The 16,268-nt window shown below is 41.9% G+C and overlaps 1 protein-coding gene across 6 annotated transcripts in view; it reads right to left on the bottom strand.

The window, feature by feature from the left end:
- The window catches only part of LOC139748664 (rab GTPase-activating protein 1-like), a 158,869-nt gene that overhangs the window by 53,010 nt on the left and 89,591 nt on the right, over positions 1 to 16,268 (bottom strand). For all 6 annotated transcript variants that reach the window (XM_071661926.1, XM_071661927.1, XM_071661923.1 and 3 more), the window contains 3 exons: positions 13,353 to 13,517; positions 11,553 to 11,741; positions 9,669 to 9,794 (listed from right to left, as the gene is read on the bottom strand). In XM_071661926.1, the coding sequence (XP_071518027.1) occupies positions 9,669 to 9,794; positions 11,553 to 11,741; positions 13,353 to 13,517 (480 nt within the window). The remainder of the gene's footprint in view (positions 1 to 9,668; positions 9,795 to 11,552; positions 11,742 to 13,352; positions 13,518 to 16,268) is intronic.

Genomic DNA, 16,268 nt, shown 5'->3' with positions numbered 1-16,268 from the left:
TAAGAAAGTAAACTCTAGGTTGATATGAGTAAAACTGAAAGTGGATGGAGAGAGATGGGTGATTATTGGTGCATATGCACCTGGGCATGAGAAGAAAGATCATAAGAGGCAAGTGTTTTGGGAGCAGCTGAGTGAGTGTGCTAGTAGTTTTGATGCACAAGACCGGGTTATAGTGATGGGTGATTTGAATGCAAAGGTGAGTAATGTGGCAGATGAGGGAATAATTGGTGTACATGGAGTGTTCAGTGTTGTAAATGGAAATGGTGAAGAGCTTGAAGAGTTATGCACTGAAAAAGGACTGGTGATTGGAAATACCTGGTTTAAAAAGAGATATATACATAATATACGTATGTAAGTAGGAGAGATGGCCAGAGAGCATTATTGGATTATGTGTTAACTGATAGGCACCCAAAAGAGAAACTTTTGGATGTTAATGTGCTGAGAGGTGCAACTGGTGAGATGTCTGATCATTATCTTGTGGAGGCGAAGGTGAAGATATGTACAGGTTTTCAGAAAAGAAGAATGTTGAAGTGAAGAGAGTGGTGAGAGTAAGTGAGCTTGGGAAGGAGACTTGTGTGAAGAAGTACCAGGAAAGACTGAGTACAGAATGGAAAAAGGTGAGAACAAAGGACGTAAGGGGAGTGGGGGAGGAATGGGATGTATTTAGGGAAGCAGTGATGGCATGCGCAAAAGATGCTTGTAGCATGAGAAGCGTGGGAGATGGGTAGATTAGAAAGGGTAGTGAGTGGTGGGATGAAGAAGTAAGATTATTATTGAAAGAGAAGAGAGAGGCATTTGGATGATTTTTGCAGGGAAATAGTGCAAGTGACTGGGACATGTACAAAAGAAAAAGGCAGGAGGTCAAGAGAAAGGTGCAAGAGGTGAAAAAGAGGGCAAATGAGAGTTGGGGTGAGAGTATCATTAAATTTCAGGGAGCATAAAAAGACATTTTGGAAGGAGGTAGATAAAGTGTGTAAGACAAGAGAATAAATGGGAACATCGGCGAAGGGGTATAACAGGGAGATGTACAAAAGAAAGAAGCAGGAGGTCAAGAGAAAGGTGCAAGAGGTGAAAAAGAGAGCAAATGAGAGTTGGAGTGAGAGTATCATTAAATGTTAGGGAGCATAAAAAGATGTTTAGGAAGGAGGTAGATAAAGTACGTAAGACAAGAGAACAAATGGGTACATCAGCGAAGGGGGCTAATGGGGAGGTAATAACAAGTAGTGGTGATGTGAGGAGGAGGTGAGTGAGTATTTTGAAGGTTTGTTGTATGTGTTGGATGATAGAGTGGCAGTTACAGGGTGTTTTCACTGAGGTGGTGTGTGAAGTGAGAGGGTCAGGGAAAATGGTTTGGTAAACAGAGAAGAGGTAGTGAAAGCTTTGAGAAGATGAAAGCCGGTAAGGCAGCGGGTTTGCATGGTATTGCAGTGCAATTTATTAAAAAAGGGTCAGTGTTGTTGACTGGTTGGTGAGGATATTCAATGTACGTATGGTTCACGGTGAAGTGCCTGAGGATTGGCAGAATGCATGCATAGTGCCATTGTACTAAGGCAAAGGGGATAAAGGGAAGTGTTCAAATTACAGAGGTATATGTTTGTTGAGTATTCCTGGGATATTATATGGGAGGGTATTGATTGAGAGGGTGAAGGCATGTGCAGAGCATCAGATTGGGGAAGAGCAGTGTGGTTTCAGAAGTGGTAGAGGATGTGTGGATCAGGTGTTCACTTTGAAGAATGTATGTGAGAAATACTTAGAAAAACAAATGGATTTGTATGTAGCATTTATGGATCTGGAGAAGGCATATGATAAGAGTTAATAGCGATGCTCTGTGGGAGGTATTAAGAGTCTATGGTGGGGGAGGCAAGTTGCTAGAAGCAGTGAGAAGTTTTTATCGAGGATGTAAGGCATGTGTATGAGTAGGAAGAGACGAAAGTGATTGGTTCCCAGTGAATGCTGGTTTGCAGCAGGGGTGCATGATGTATCCATGGTTATTTAATTTGTTTATGGATGGGGTTGTTATAAAGGTGAATGGAAGAGTTTTGGAAAGAGGGGCAAGTATGCAGTCTGTTGTTGATGAGAGGGCTTAGGAAGTGAGTCAGTTGTTGTTTGCCGATGATACAGCACTGGTGGCTGATTTGGGTGAGAAACTGCAGAAGTTGGTGACTGAGTTGGGTAAAGTGTGTGAAAGAAGAAAGCTGAGTGTAAATGTGAATAAGAGCAAGGTTATTAGGTTCAGTAGGATTGAGGGACAAGTAAATTGGGAGGTAAGTTTGAATGGAGAAAAACTGGAGGAAGTGAAGTGTTTTAGATATCTGGGAGTGGATTTGGCAACGGATGGAACCACGGAAGCAGAAGTGTCACACGGTAGGGGAGGGGGTGAAGGTTCTGGTAGCATTGAAGAATGTGTGGAAGGTAAGAATGCTATCTCGGAAAGCAAAAATGGGTATGTTTGAAGGAATAGTGGTTCCAACATTGTTGTATGGTTGCGAGGCATGGGGTATGGATAGAGTTGTGCGCAGGAGGGTGGATGTACTGGAAATGAGGTGTTTGAGGACAATATGTGATGTGAGGTGGTTTGATCAAGTAAGTAATAATAGGGTAAGAGAGATGTGTGGTAACAAAAAGAGGGTGGTTTAAAGAGCAGAAGAGGGTGTTTTGCAATGGTTTGGTCACATGGACAGAATGAGTGAGGAAAGATTGACCAAGAGGATATATGTGTCAGAGGTGGAGGGAACGAGGAGAAGTGGGAGACCAAATTGGAGGTGAAAGATGGAGTGAAAAATTTTGAGTGATCGGGGCCTGAATATGCAGGAGGGTGAAAGAAAAAGAGTGAATTGGAATGATGTGGTATACCGGGGTCGACGTGCTGTCAATGGATTGAACCAGGGCATGTGAAGCGTCTGGGGTAAACCATGGAAAGTTCTGTGGGGCCTGGATGTGGAAAGGGAGCTGTGGTTTCAATGCATTATTACATGACAGCTAGAGACTGAGTGTGAACGAATGGGGCCTTTGTTGTCTTTCCTAGCGCTACCTCACACACGAGGGGGGGGAGTGGGTTGTTATTCCATGTGTGGTGATGTGGCAATGGGAATGAATAAAGGCAGACAGTATGAATTATGTACATATATATATATATATATATATGTATGTCTGTGTGTGTATATATATGTATACGTTGAGATGTATAGGTATGTATATTTGCGTGTGTGGAGGTGTATGTATATACATGTGTATGTGGGTGGGTTGGGCCATTCTTTCGTCTGTTTCCTTGCACTACCTCGCTAACGCGGGAGACAGCGACAAAGCAAAATAAATAAATAAATAAATGACGAGAACTACTATTGACGTTTGTGTAAATGAATTATACATTTCCCTTTTCCATAGCCAGAGGTTGAACCATTATGTGACATTCATTTTTTCATTTCATTTCAAGCTAGAAGTTTCAGTTTTCTAAATTATTTCTTACATTTTTCATATTCTTTTTTTTTTTTTTTTTTTTGCTTTGTCGCTGTCTCCCGCGTTTGCGAGGTAGCGCAAGGAAACAGACGAAAGAAATGGCCCAACCCACCCCGTACACATGTATATACATACGTCCACACACGCAAATATACATACCTACACAGCTTTCCATGGTTTACCCCAGACGCTTCACATGCCCTGATTCAATCCACTGACAGCACGTCAAACCCGGTATACCACATCGCTCCAATTCACTCTATTCCTTGCCCTCCTTTCACCCTCCTGCATGTTCAGGCCCCGATCACACAAAATCTTTTTCACTCCATCTTTCCACCTCCAATTTGGTCTCCCTCTTCTCCTCGTTCCCTCCACCTCCGACACGTATATCCTCTTGGTCAATCTTTCCTCACTCATTCTCTCCATGTGACCAAACCATTTCAAAACACCCTCTTCTGCTCTCTCAACCACGCTCTTTTTATTTCCACACATCTCTCTTACCCTTACGTTACTTACTCGATCAAACCACCTCACACCACACATTGTCCTCAAACATCTCATTTCCAGCACATCCATCCTCCTGCGCACAACTCTATCCATAATCCACGCCTCGCAACCATACAACATTGTTGGAACCACTATTCCTTCAAACATACCCATTTTTGCTTTCCGAGATAATGTTCTCGACTTCCACACATTCTTCAAGGCTCCCAGAATTTTCGCCCCCTCCCCCACCCTATGATCCACTTCCGCTTCCATGGTTCCATCCGCTGCCAGATCCACTCCCAGATATCTAAAACACTTCACTTCATCCAGTTTTTCTCCATTCAAACTCACCTCCCAATTGACTTGACCCTGAACCCTACAGTACCTAATAACCTTGCTCTTATTCACATTTACTCTTAACTTTCTTCTTTCACACACTTTACCAAACTCAGTTACCAGCTTCTGCAGTTTCTCACATGAATCAGCCACCAGCGCTGTATCATCAGCGAACAACAACTGACTCACTTCCCAAGCTCTCTCATCCCCAACAGACTTCATACTTGCCCCTCTTTCCAAAACTCTTGCATTCACCTCCCTAACAACCCCATCCATAAACAAATTAAACAACCATGGAGACATCACACACCCCTGCCGCAAACCTACATTCACTGAGAACCAATCACTTTCCTCTCTTCCTACACGTACACATGCCTTACATCCTCGATAAAAACTTTTCACTGCTTCTAACAACTTGCCTCCCACACCATATATTCTTAATACCTTCCACAGAGCATCTCTATCAACTCTATCATATGCCTTCTCCAGATCCATAAATGCTACATACAAATCCATTTGCTTTTCTAAGTATTTCTCACATACATTCTTCAAAGCAAACACCTGATCCACACATCCTCTACCACTTCTGAAACCACACTGCTCTTCCCCAATCTGATGTATATATATGTATATGTGTGTGTGTGTGTGTATATGTGCGTATGTATGTGTATGTATATATATATATATGTATATATATACATATATATATATATATATATATATATATATATATATATATATATATATATATATATATATGTGTGAAAGAAGAAAGTTAAGAGTAAATGTGAATAAGAGCAAGGTTATTAGGTACAGTAGGGTTGAGGGTCAAGTCAATTGGAAGGTAAGTTTGAATGAAGAAAAACTGGAGGAAGTAAAGTGTTTTAGATATCTGGGAGTGGATCTGGCAGCGGATGGAAACATGGAAGCAGAAGTGGATCATAGGGTGGGGGAGGGGGCGAAAAATTCTGGGAGCCTTGAAGAATGTGTGGAAGTCGAGAACATTATCTCGGAAAGCAAAAATGGGTATGTTTGAAGGAATAGTGCTTCCAACAATGTTGTATGGTTGCGAGGCGTGGGCTATGGATAGAGTTGTGCGCAGGAGGATGGATGTGCTGGAAATGAGATGTTTGAGGATAATGTGTAGTGTGAGGTGGTTTGATCGAGTAACGTAAGGGTAAGAGAGATGTGTGGAAATAAAAAGAGCGTGGTTGAGAGAGCAGAAGAGGGTGTTTTGAAATGGTTTGGGCACATGGAGAGAATGAGTGAGGAAAGATTGACCAAGAGGATATATGTGTTGGAGGTGGAGGGAACGAGGAGAAGTGGGAGACCAAATTGGAGGTGGAAAGATGGAGTGAAAAAGATTTTGTGTGATCGGGGCCTGAACATGCAGGAGGGTGAAAGGAGGGCAAGGAAAAAGTGAATTGGATCGATGTGGTATACCGGGGTTGACGTGCTGTCAGTGGATTGAATTAGGGCATGTGAAGCGTCTGGGGTAAACCATGGAAAGCTGTGTAGGTATGTATATTTGCGTGTGTGGACGTATGTATATACATGTGTATGGGGGTGGGTTGGGCCATTTCTTTCATCTGTTTCCTTGCGCTACCTCGCAAACGCGGGAGACAGCGACAAAGCAAAGAAAAAAAAAAATATATATATATATATATATATTATCCCTGGGGATAGGGGTGAAAGAATACTTCCCACGCATTCCTCGCGTGTCGTAGAAGGCGACTAGAGGGGACGGGAGTGGGGGGCCAGAAATCCTCCCCTCTTGTATTTTTTTTAACTTTCTAAAATGGGAAACAGAAGGAGTCACGCGGGGAGTGCTCATCCTCCTCGAAGGCTCAGACTGGGGTGTCTAAATGTGTGTGGATGTAACCAAGATGTGAAAAAAGGAGAGATAGGTAGTATGTTTGAGGAAAGGAACCTGGATGTTTTGGTTCTGAGTGAAACGAAGCTCAAGGGTAAAGGGGAAGAGTGGTTTGGGAATGTCTTCAGAGTAAAGTCAGGGGTTAGTGAGAGGACAAGAGCAAGGGAAGGAGTAGCAGTAATCCTGAAACAGGAGTTATGGGAGTATGTGATAGAATGTAAGAAAGTAAATTCTCGATTAATATGGGTAAAACTGAAAGTTGATGGAGAGAGATGGGTGATTATTGGTGCATATGCACCTGGGCATGAGAAGAAAGATCATGAGAGGCAAGTGTTTTGGGAGCAGCTGAATGAGTGTGTTAGTGGTTTTGATGCACGAGACCGGGTTATAGTGATGGGTGATTTGAATGCAAAGGTGAGTAATGTGGCAGTTGAGGGAATAATTGGTATACATGGGGTGTTCAGTGTTGTAAATGGAAATGGTGAAGAGCTTGTAGATTTATGTGCTGAAAAAGGACTGGTGATTGGGAATACCTGGTTTAAAAAGCGAGATATACATAAGTATACGTATGTAAGTAGAAGGGATGGCCAGAGAGCATTATTGGATTACGTGTTAATTGACAGGCGTGCGAAAGAGAGACTTTTGGATGTTAATGTACTGAGAGGTGCAACTGGAGGGATGTCTGATCATTATCTTGTGGAGGCTAAGGTGAAGATTTGTATGGGTTTTCAGAAAAGAAGAGTGAATGTTGGGGTGAAAAGGGTGGTGAGAGTAAGTGAGCTTGGGAAGGAGACTTGTGTGAGGAAGTACCAGGAGAGACTGAGTACAGAATGGAAAAAGGTGAGAACAATGGAAGTAAGGGGAATGGGGGAGGAATGGGATGTATTTAGGGAATCAGTGATGGATTGCGCAAAAGATGCTTGTGGCATGAGAAGAGTGGGAGGTAGGTTGATTAGAAAGGGTGGTGAGTGGTGGGATGAAGAAGTAAGATTATTAGTGAAAGAGAAGAGAGAGGCATTTGGACGATTTTTGCAGGGAAAAAATGCAATTGAGTGGGAGATGTATAAAAGAAAGAGACAGGAGGTCAAGAGAAAGGTGCAAGAGGTGAAAAAGAGGGCAAATGAGAGTTGGGGTGAGAGAGTATCATTAAATTTTAGGGAGAATAAAAAGATGTTCTCGAAGGAGGTAAATAAAGTGCGTAAGACAAGGGAGCAAATGGGAACTTCAGTGAAGGGCGCAAATGGGGACGTGATAACAAGTAGTGGTGATGTGAGAAGGAGATGGAGTGAGTATTTTGAAGGTTTGTTGAATGTGTTTGATGACAGTGGCAGATATAGGGTGTTTTGGTCGAGGTGGTGTGCAAAGTTGAGAGGGTTAGGGAAAATGATTTGGTAAACAGAGAAGAGGTAGTAAAAGCTTTGCGGAAGATGAAAGCCGGCAAGGCAGCAGGTTTGGATGGTATTGCAGTGGAATTTATTAAAAAAGGGGGTGACTGTATTGTTGACTGGTTGGTAAGGTTATTTAATGTATGTATGACTCATGGTGAGGTGCCTGAGGATTGGCGGAATGCGTGCATAGTGCCATTGTACAAAGGCAAAGGGGATAAGAGTGAGTGCTCAAATTACAGAGGTATAAGTTTGTTGAGTATTCCTGGTAAATTATATGGGAGGGTATTGATTGAGAGGGTGAAGGCATGTACAGAGCATCAGATTGGGGAAAAGCAGTGTGGTTTCAGAAGTGGTAGAGGATGTGTGGATCAGGCGTTTGCTTTGAAGAATGTATGTGAGAAATACTTAGAAAAGCAAATGGATTTGTATGTAGCATTTATGGATCTGGAGAAGGCATATGATAGAGTTGATAGAGATGCTCTGTGGAAGGTATTAAGAATATATGGTGTGGGAGGCAAGTTGTTAGAAGCAGTGAAAAGTTTTTATCGAGGATGTAAGGCATGTGTACGTGTAGGAAGAGAGGAAAGTGATTGGTTCTCAGTGAATGTAGGTTTGCGGCAGGGGTGTGTGATGTCTCCATGGTTGTTTAATTTGTTTATGGATGGGGTTGTTAGGGAGGTGAAAGCAAGAGTTTTGGAAAGAGAGGCAAGTATAAAGTCTGTTGGGGATGAGAGAGCTTGGGAAGTGAGTCAGTTGTTGTTCGCTGATGATACAGCGCTGGTGGCTGATTCATGTGAGAAACTGCAGAAGCTGGTGACTGAGTTTGGTAAAGTGTGTGAAAGAAGAAAGTTAAGAGTAAATGTGAATAAGAGCAAGGTTATTAGGTACAGTAGGGTTCAGGGTCAAGTCAATTGGGAGGTAAGTTTGAATGGAGAAAAACTGGAGGAAGTAAAGTGTTTTAGATATCTGGGAGTGGATCTGGCAGCGGATGGAACCATGGAAGCGGAAGTGGATCATAGGGTGGGGGAGGGGGCGAAAATTCTGGGAGCCTTGAAGAATGTGTGGAAGTCGAGAACATTATCTCGGAAAGCAAAAATGGGTATGTTTGAAGGAATAGAGCTTCCAACAATGTTGTATGGTTGCAAGGCATGGGGTATGGATAGAGTTGTGCGCAGGAGGATGGATGTGCTGGAAATGAGATGTTTGAGGACAATGTGTGGTGTGAGGTGGTTTGATCGGGTAAGTAACGTAAGGATAAGAGAGATATGTGGAAATAAAAAGAGCGTGGTTGAGAGAGCAGAAGAGGGTGTTTTGAAATGGTTTGGGCACATGGAGAGAATGAGTGAGGAAAGATTGACCAAGAGGATATATGTGACGGAGGTGGAGGGAACGAGGAGAAGTGGGAGACCAAATTGGAGGTGGAAAGATGGAGTGAAAAAGATTTTGTGTGATTGGGGCCTGAACATGCAGGAGGGTTAAAGGAGGGCAAGGAATAGAGTGAATTGGATCGATGTGGTATACCGGGGTTGACGTGCTGTCAGTGGGTTGAATTAGGGCATGTGAAGCGTCTGGGGTAAACCATGGAAAGCTGTGTAGGTATGTATATTTGCATGTGTGGACGTATGTATATACATGTGTATGGGGGTGGGTTGGGCCATTTCTTTCGTCTGTTTCCTTGCGCTGCCTCGCAAACGCGGGAGACAGCGGCAAAAAAAAAAAAAAATATATTTATTTTTTATTTATTGATTTTGCTTCGTCGCTCTCTCCCGCGTTAGCAAGGTAGCGCAATGTGTATTTCATACATATTCGGCATTGCCCATGTTAGCAAGTTAGCGTTAAGAACAGAGGGCTGATCCTCCGAGAGAATATCCTCACTTGGCCCCTTCTCTGTTCCTTCTTTTAGAAAATTAAAAATGATGGGAGGATTTCCAGCCCTGCCCTCCCTCCCCTTTTAGTCACCTTCTATAACACACAGGGAATACATGGGAAGTAATCTTTCTCCCTTATCTCCCATTATCATTCAATAATAAATGATGAATTCAAGCCTTGCTGAAATTGCTACATAAAAAATCACAATTTTGATTAATCTAAGAGAATACTACATGATCCTATTGTGCTGACACACTTACTTCTATCAGTTTTCGAAGTTGATAAAATCTCATGTGGAGTATCTCAAAGCCATCTTTGAACAAATCCCGTAAGCCATATTCAAACATTATCTTGACTAATATACAAAATGTCTGTTCCTCTGGCATCTGTGAAAGAAGTGAAAATTAAGCATTTTTTATCCACATATAACAATGTACCTCTGGCATCTGTGAATGAGGTGAAAATCAATCCTTTTTATCCACATATAACAATGTTTCATTTTTTCACTCATGTTTCACTACATCCACTGACAGTGAACAAACTACACTAATATATTTCAAGATTTTTCTTGATACATCTATTATCTAGTAAAAGAAAAAATAGAGAATTTAAAATCTAATTTTATGAGCACACAAGTATAAGTTGAGCAATGAGGGAGGAAAATGTTTACATGGAATACACAGATAATTCAGTAATTTCAAGCTTACCGATATATTCAGTCTTCTTCAAAATATATTCTACAACTTTTATCAAATATTCTAGGTTACTACACACAACAGTTTTTCCTTACACAATTCATACATTTCTTGACTACCCCTTAAACATATCTTGCTTTTCCTTACAATCAACAACAATATATCCTCTCTAACCTAGTCACTATGAATGTTGGACATTCAAATAAGTTGGACACTTTGATAGCCTGCCAGCTTTCAAAAAAAATAAATGCGAGGACATTTTGTCAAGTGATGTGAATAATGGAGCTTGATTTTTTCTTCCCAAATCCTGAATATGTCCCTTAACATGATTTTAGAAGATTATAGGTTTTTCCAAAAGCTTGGATTACATCCCAAACTTGACGCTTGCACACTAATTAGTCTAGGTTTAGGAGGGTACATTGTGTGCACTTGAAGTGCACCTTTCTCAATATTCTCCCTGAATAAGATAGTTTTCCTTGATGTAGCCTCTGGTCAAAAACAAAAGTCTTGTCTTGGCTTCCCTATAAATCATCAATGACTTAACTTTAATCATGTGATACTAAAGCTTACTGTCAAGATTCTGATAATTCCAACAGAAAAGATAAGCCATGAGCACTACACAATAACCCTGCCATTTTGGAAAAAAATCTCAACATAAGTAGACAAGTACTCGCAGTCATCATCTGCGACATACAGGAGACATAGATTGTTTACTTTCTCAACTATCCCCTTGGATAAATAAAAACAATACTTGCCGTTAATTAAATGTAGCTAACAAGTAATCTAAGCAATCCATGAAGTTACCTCCTGCTAACAGAATCTTTTACCTAAGCAACAAAATCTAGTTTTAAGTCACAAGATCACACTGTCAATATAATGCCATCTTATTCTTGCTAATACTGTTCTCTGTTGTTGCTGTTAGCAAACTCCGAAAATCCTATACCACTCAAGTTGAGCAACTGTCAATTCAGGCCACTTATGACCTGAATTTTAAGTCTTGAAGAGGGAGGAGAAACTCGTGAAGAAACCAGTACTAACTTATACAAAACATTATTGTTTCACATTTTAGCACTTTACATAATTCTTTGCAATTATACATAGTTAACAGAGATATCTTTCATTGTTACTCCTTTAACAGTTATGCCCTTAAAACTAGCTATACATCAACCAATCATTTTCAAGGATGAGAATTTCATGGACAGACTGTTTATATTCATGGCAAGGTTGTGGTTGTGCTTTTACTGGTTCTAGTGTTGAAGTATGAACTTTAAGGCAAAGGCACCTGGGATGATGGAAAACTAATGGTAAACATTTACCTTGTAAACAGTTGTTTTCATTTGTTAATTTATCCAACTGGAGCTCACTCTCTGTCATAGATATAAGAAACCTTATTTCAGGAGAGTTATTTCCTAACTATGCATATCACTTTCACAAATACTTAAAGCTTACATGTAACAGTAGGGCAGCAGCTAGAAAAGATAATCCCTGGCAGTAGCCAACTTCTTCGTCATAGACAGCATAAGCCTTGCTGATTTTGTAAAGTGCATCTTGACCCACACCTCCAGCCTCCTTGAAATAATCATGAGCAGGGAAAGTTCGATTGATATCTCGAAGGATTACTTGTTCACTGGGACAGTCCTGAGGAAAGAATGCAAACATTTACTTTCACAAATATAAGAGAGGAAACATGTTTTTAGGGTTGTCGTTATAAACATAAAGTGTCGGCGGAAAGAAATGACACCTACAATGAAAACGAACACCAAATATGGGAAATAGGAAAAAAATTACCAAACAGGGTATTTATATTCATCCTACTACTTCGTGATGTCTCCTCTGAGCTTCCTAACTTCTTCAAGACGGTCTAGCATGCTCCTGGCCAAGGATCTGAAGTATTCTTTGTCAATATTTTTCCACACCTTGGTGATTGCCTCTTTTAGGCATGGGATGGACGTCGTCTGGATAAGGGATAACTCATACTGGATGTGTGCCCAGCCATTCTCAATCGGGTTAAGATCTGGGGAATTTCCCGGCCACTCGAGCACTTCCATGTTTGTGTCCTCTAGCCACTTTTTGACGAGGTCTGAGCCATGACAAGGGGCCCCGTCATGCATAAACACGCCTTCGGGTCGATGAAGGTCATAGAAATGGTGCATGCGATCCTTCATCATATCCAAATAATTTGCAGCACGCATTGTCTCGTTTTCAGGGAGAAAAAAGTAAGTCCCCAGCTGGGTTGGCACCACTGAAAATTCCCCAAACCATCAGTGAAGGAGGGTGTTAGATGACTTTTGCGGTGTATCTAGGATGGTACTGCTTGGAGTTTAGGCTTCGGCAGTAGCGCTTAACACAAACACGTACTGTCTTAAAGGTCGATTCATCAGAGAAACAGGTCTGCATCCATTTCTCTGGGATCCAGTCTTGGTATCTTCATGCAAATTGAAGTCTACGGCACTTCATGCCAGCTGTTACAAGTGGCTTCACTACCGCGTGTCGTGACGGGAGGTGGTGACGCTGGTGCGGGTAGCAACATTACCTAGCAGCTCAGGGTACATTTTCTTGAGTTCTGTGGACGTAATGAACGGGTTTTTTAATACTTCACGCCGTAGGATATTGTCTGTCTTCTGAGAGTTTTCTCTCGGCCTCCCAAAGCATGATTTAGGGGCTGGAACCTGGTTGGGGGTAAGCGCCCTGCCGGCAGCGAGAAGCCTCAAGATGGTCGACTGAGAACGTCCAAGTTGGGCATAAATATCTTTAATGGAGACGTTTTCCTCCCTCAAAGTGAGGATACGGGACCTCTCCTCGTTCGACGTCATGGTTCAACCCATATTTACTGATGTGGGGCACTATGGGTACACGAAATGGCGTTGGGTGGCATCTGGGAGGTAGCACAGGCAGGAGTGCTAAAATGATACATCAGCACCCCACAGAATTTTCAGACAACTGGGGCAGTCTGTCACTCGCCCTGAGCTACGCTCGAGGCGTGAAAACATGCCACATGTCACCAGAGAGAGCCACCACTAACATAAGGTGGTTTGTGGTGGTGTTTTTTGAGATGTATTTTCCATTGCATTTCAATGGGATGTGTCGTTTCTTTCCACTGACACTGTATTTCATCTTAACAAAAGCACAGAAGCCTTGCATATGTTGAACACAATAATCTATATGTTACCAAGTTATTGCAAGCTACATAACATCTAATACCTGCACTTTTCATCAAATACCTATCAAAAAATAAATACAGCATCTTACCTTTGTTATAAGTACTCGATAAGTTTCCATCATGTCTACATCATTGGAGCAGCCAGCCAACAGCTGCCAGACCTCGCCTCGTAGGGCCTCAGGGATACCTCGTTTCACCAACCCTGAAACACCTTTGGGCAATTGCTGAGGTACAGCTTGCAACTTGGGAAGGACCTGGAAAGACAAGAATAGAAAACGAGTAATAAGAAACAGACAGTTCTAATTTCTCATTTGTAATGAAGGTCTAGTTACTTCGACAAAGATAAATGAGATAATCACATCTTGTTCAAATATATCATTAACAATAATGATCTATTTATTATTTATTTATTTTGCTTTGTCGCTGTCACCTGCAAATGAGAGTTGGGGTGAGAGAGTATCATTAAATTTTAGGGAGAATAAAAAGATGTTTTGGAAGGAGGTAAATAAAGTGCGTAAGACAAGGGAGCAAATGGGAACTTCAGTGAAGGGGGCTAATGGGGAGGTGATAACAAGTAGTGGTGATGTGAGAAGGAGATGGAGTGAGTATTTTGAAGGTTTGTGGAATGTGTTTGATGATAAGAGTGGCAGATATAGGATGTTTTGGTGGAGTTGGTGTGCAAAGTGAGAGGGTTAGGGAAAATGATTTGGTAAACAGAGAAGAGGTAGTAAAAGCTTTGCAGAAGATGAAAGCCGGCAAGGCAGCAGGTTTGGATGGTATTGCAGTGGAATTTATTAAAAAAGGGGGTGACTGTATTGTTGACTGGTTGGTAAAGTTCTTTAATGTATGTAGGATTCATGGTGAGGTGCCTGAGGATTGGTGGAATGCTTGCATAGTGCCACTGTACAAAGGCAAAGGGGATAAGAGTGAATGCTCAAATTACAGAGGTATAAGTTTGTTGAGTATTCCTGGTAAATTATATGGGAGGGTATTGATTGAGAGGGTGAAGGCATGTACAGAGCATCAGATTGGGGAAGAGCAGTGTGCTTTCAGAAGTGGTAGAGGATGTGTGGATCAGGTGTTTGCTTTGAAGAATGTGTGTGAGAAATACTTAGAAAAGCAAATGGATTTGTATGTAGCATTTATGGATCTGGAGATGGCATATGACAGAGTTGATAGAGATGCTCTGTGGAAGGTATTAAGAATATATGGTGTGGGAGGCAAGTTCTTAGAAGCAGTGAAAAGTTTTTATCGAGGCTGTAAGGCATGTGTATGTGTAGGACGAGAGGAAAGTGATTGGTTCTCAGTGAATGTAGATTTGCAGCAGGGGTGTGTGATGTCTCCATGGTTGTTTAATTTGTTTATGGATGGGGTTGTTAGGGAGGTAAATGCAAGAGTTTTGGAAAGAGGGGCAAGTATGCAGTCTGTTGTGGATGTGAGAGCTTGGGAAGTGAGTCAGTTATTGTTTGCTGATGATACAGCGCTGGTGGCTGATTCATGTGAGAAACTGCAGAAGCTGGTGACTGAGTTTGGTAAAGTGTGTGAAAGAAGAAAGTTAAGAGTAAATGTGAATAAGAGCAAGGTACAGTAGGGTTGAGGGTCAAGTTAATTGGAAAGTAAGTTTGAATGGAGAAAAACTGGAGGAAGTAAAGTATTTTAGATATCTGGGAGTGGATCTGGCAGCGGATGGAACCATGGAAGCGGAAGTGAATCATAGGGTGGGGGAGGGGGCTAAAATTCTGGGAGCCTTGTAGAATGTTTGGAAGTCGAGAACATTATCTCAGAAAGCAAAAATTGGTTATGTTTGAAGGAATAGTGGTTCCAACAATGTTGTATGGTTGCAAGGCGTGGGCTGTGGATAGAGTTGTGCGCAGGAGGGTGGATGTGCTGGAAATGAGATGTTTGAGGACAATATGTGGTGTGAGGTGGTTTGATCGAGTAAGTAATGTAAGGGTAAGAGAGATGTGTGGAAATAAAAAGTGTGGTTGAGAGAGCAGAAGAGGGTGTTTTGAAATGGTTTGGTCACAAGGAGAGAATGAGTGAGGAAAGATTGACCAAGACGATATACGTGTCAGAGGTGGAGGGAATGAGGAGAAGTGGAAGGCCAAATTGGAGGTGGAAAGATGGAGTGAAAAAGATTTTGAGTGATCGGGGCCTGAACATGCAGGAGGGTGAAAGGCGTGCAAGGAATAGAGTGAATTGGAACGATGTGGTATACCGGGGTCGACGTGCTGTCAATGGATTGAGCCAGGGCATGTGAAGCGTCTGGGGTAAACCACGGAAAGTTCTGTGGGGCCTGGATGTGGAAAGGGAGCTGTGGTTTCGGTGCATTATTACATGACAGCTAGAAACTGAGTGTGAACAAATGGGGCCTTTGTTGTCTTTTCCTAGCGCTACCTCGCACACATGAGGGGGGAGGGGGTTGTTATTCCATGTGTGGCAAGGTGGCGATGGGAATAAATAAAGGCAGACAGTATGAATTATGTACATGTGTATATATATATATGTCTGTGTGTATACATATGTATACATTGAGATGTATAGGTATATTTGCGTGTGTGGACGTTAATGTAGTTAGAAGTTAATGGAGAGAGATGGGTGATTATAGGTGCATATGCACCTGGGCATGAGAAGAAAGATCATGAGAGGCAAGTGTTTTGGGAGCAGCTAAATGAGTGTGTTAGTGGTTTTGATGCACAAGACCGGGTTACAGTGATGGGTGATTTGAATGCAGAGGTGAGTAATGTGGCAGTTGAGGGAATAATTGGTATACATGGGGTGTTCAGTGTTGTAAATGGAAATGGTGAAGAGCTTGTAGATTTATGTGCTGAAAAAGGACTGGTGATTGGGAATTTTTTTTTTTTTTTTTTTTTTATTTTTTTTATTTTTTTATACTTTGTCGCTGTCTCCCGCGTTTGCGAGGTAGCGCAAGGAAACAGACGAAAGAAATGGCCCAACCCCCCCCCCATACACATGCACATACACACGTCCACACACGCAAACAC

The sequence above is a fragment of the Panulirus ornatus genome, chromosome 5 (assembly GCF_036320965.1).
Source record: "Panulirus ornatus isolate Po-2019 chromosome 5, ASM3632096v1, whole genome shotgun sequence".
Classification (NCBI taxonomy): Eukaryota; Metazoa; Arthropoda; class Malacostraca; order Decapoda; family Palinuridae; genus Panulirus; species Panulirus ornatus.
The sequence above is the reverse complement of the archived record's forward strand: the minus strand, read 5'-3'. Positions and strand labels throughout refer to the sequence as shown.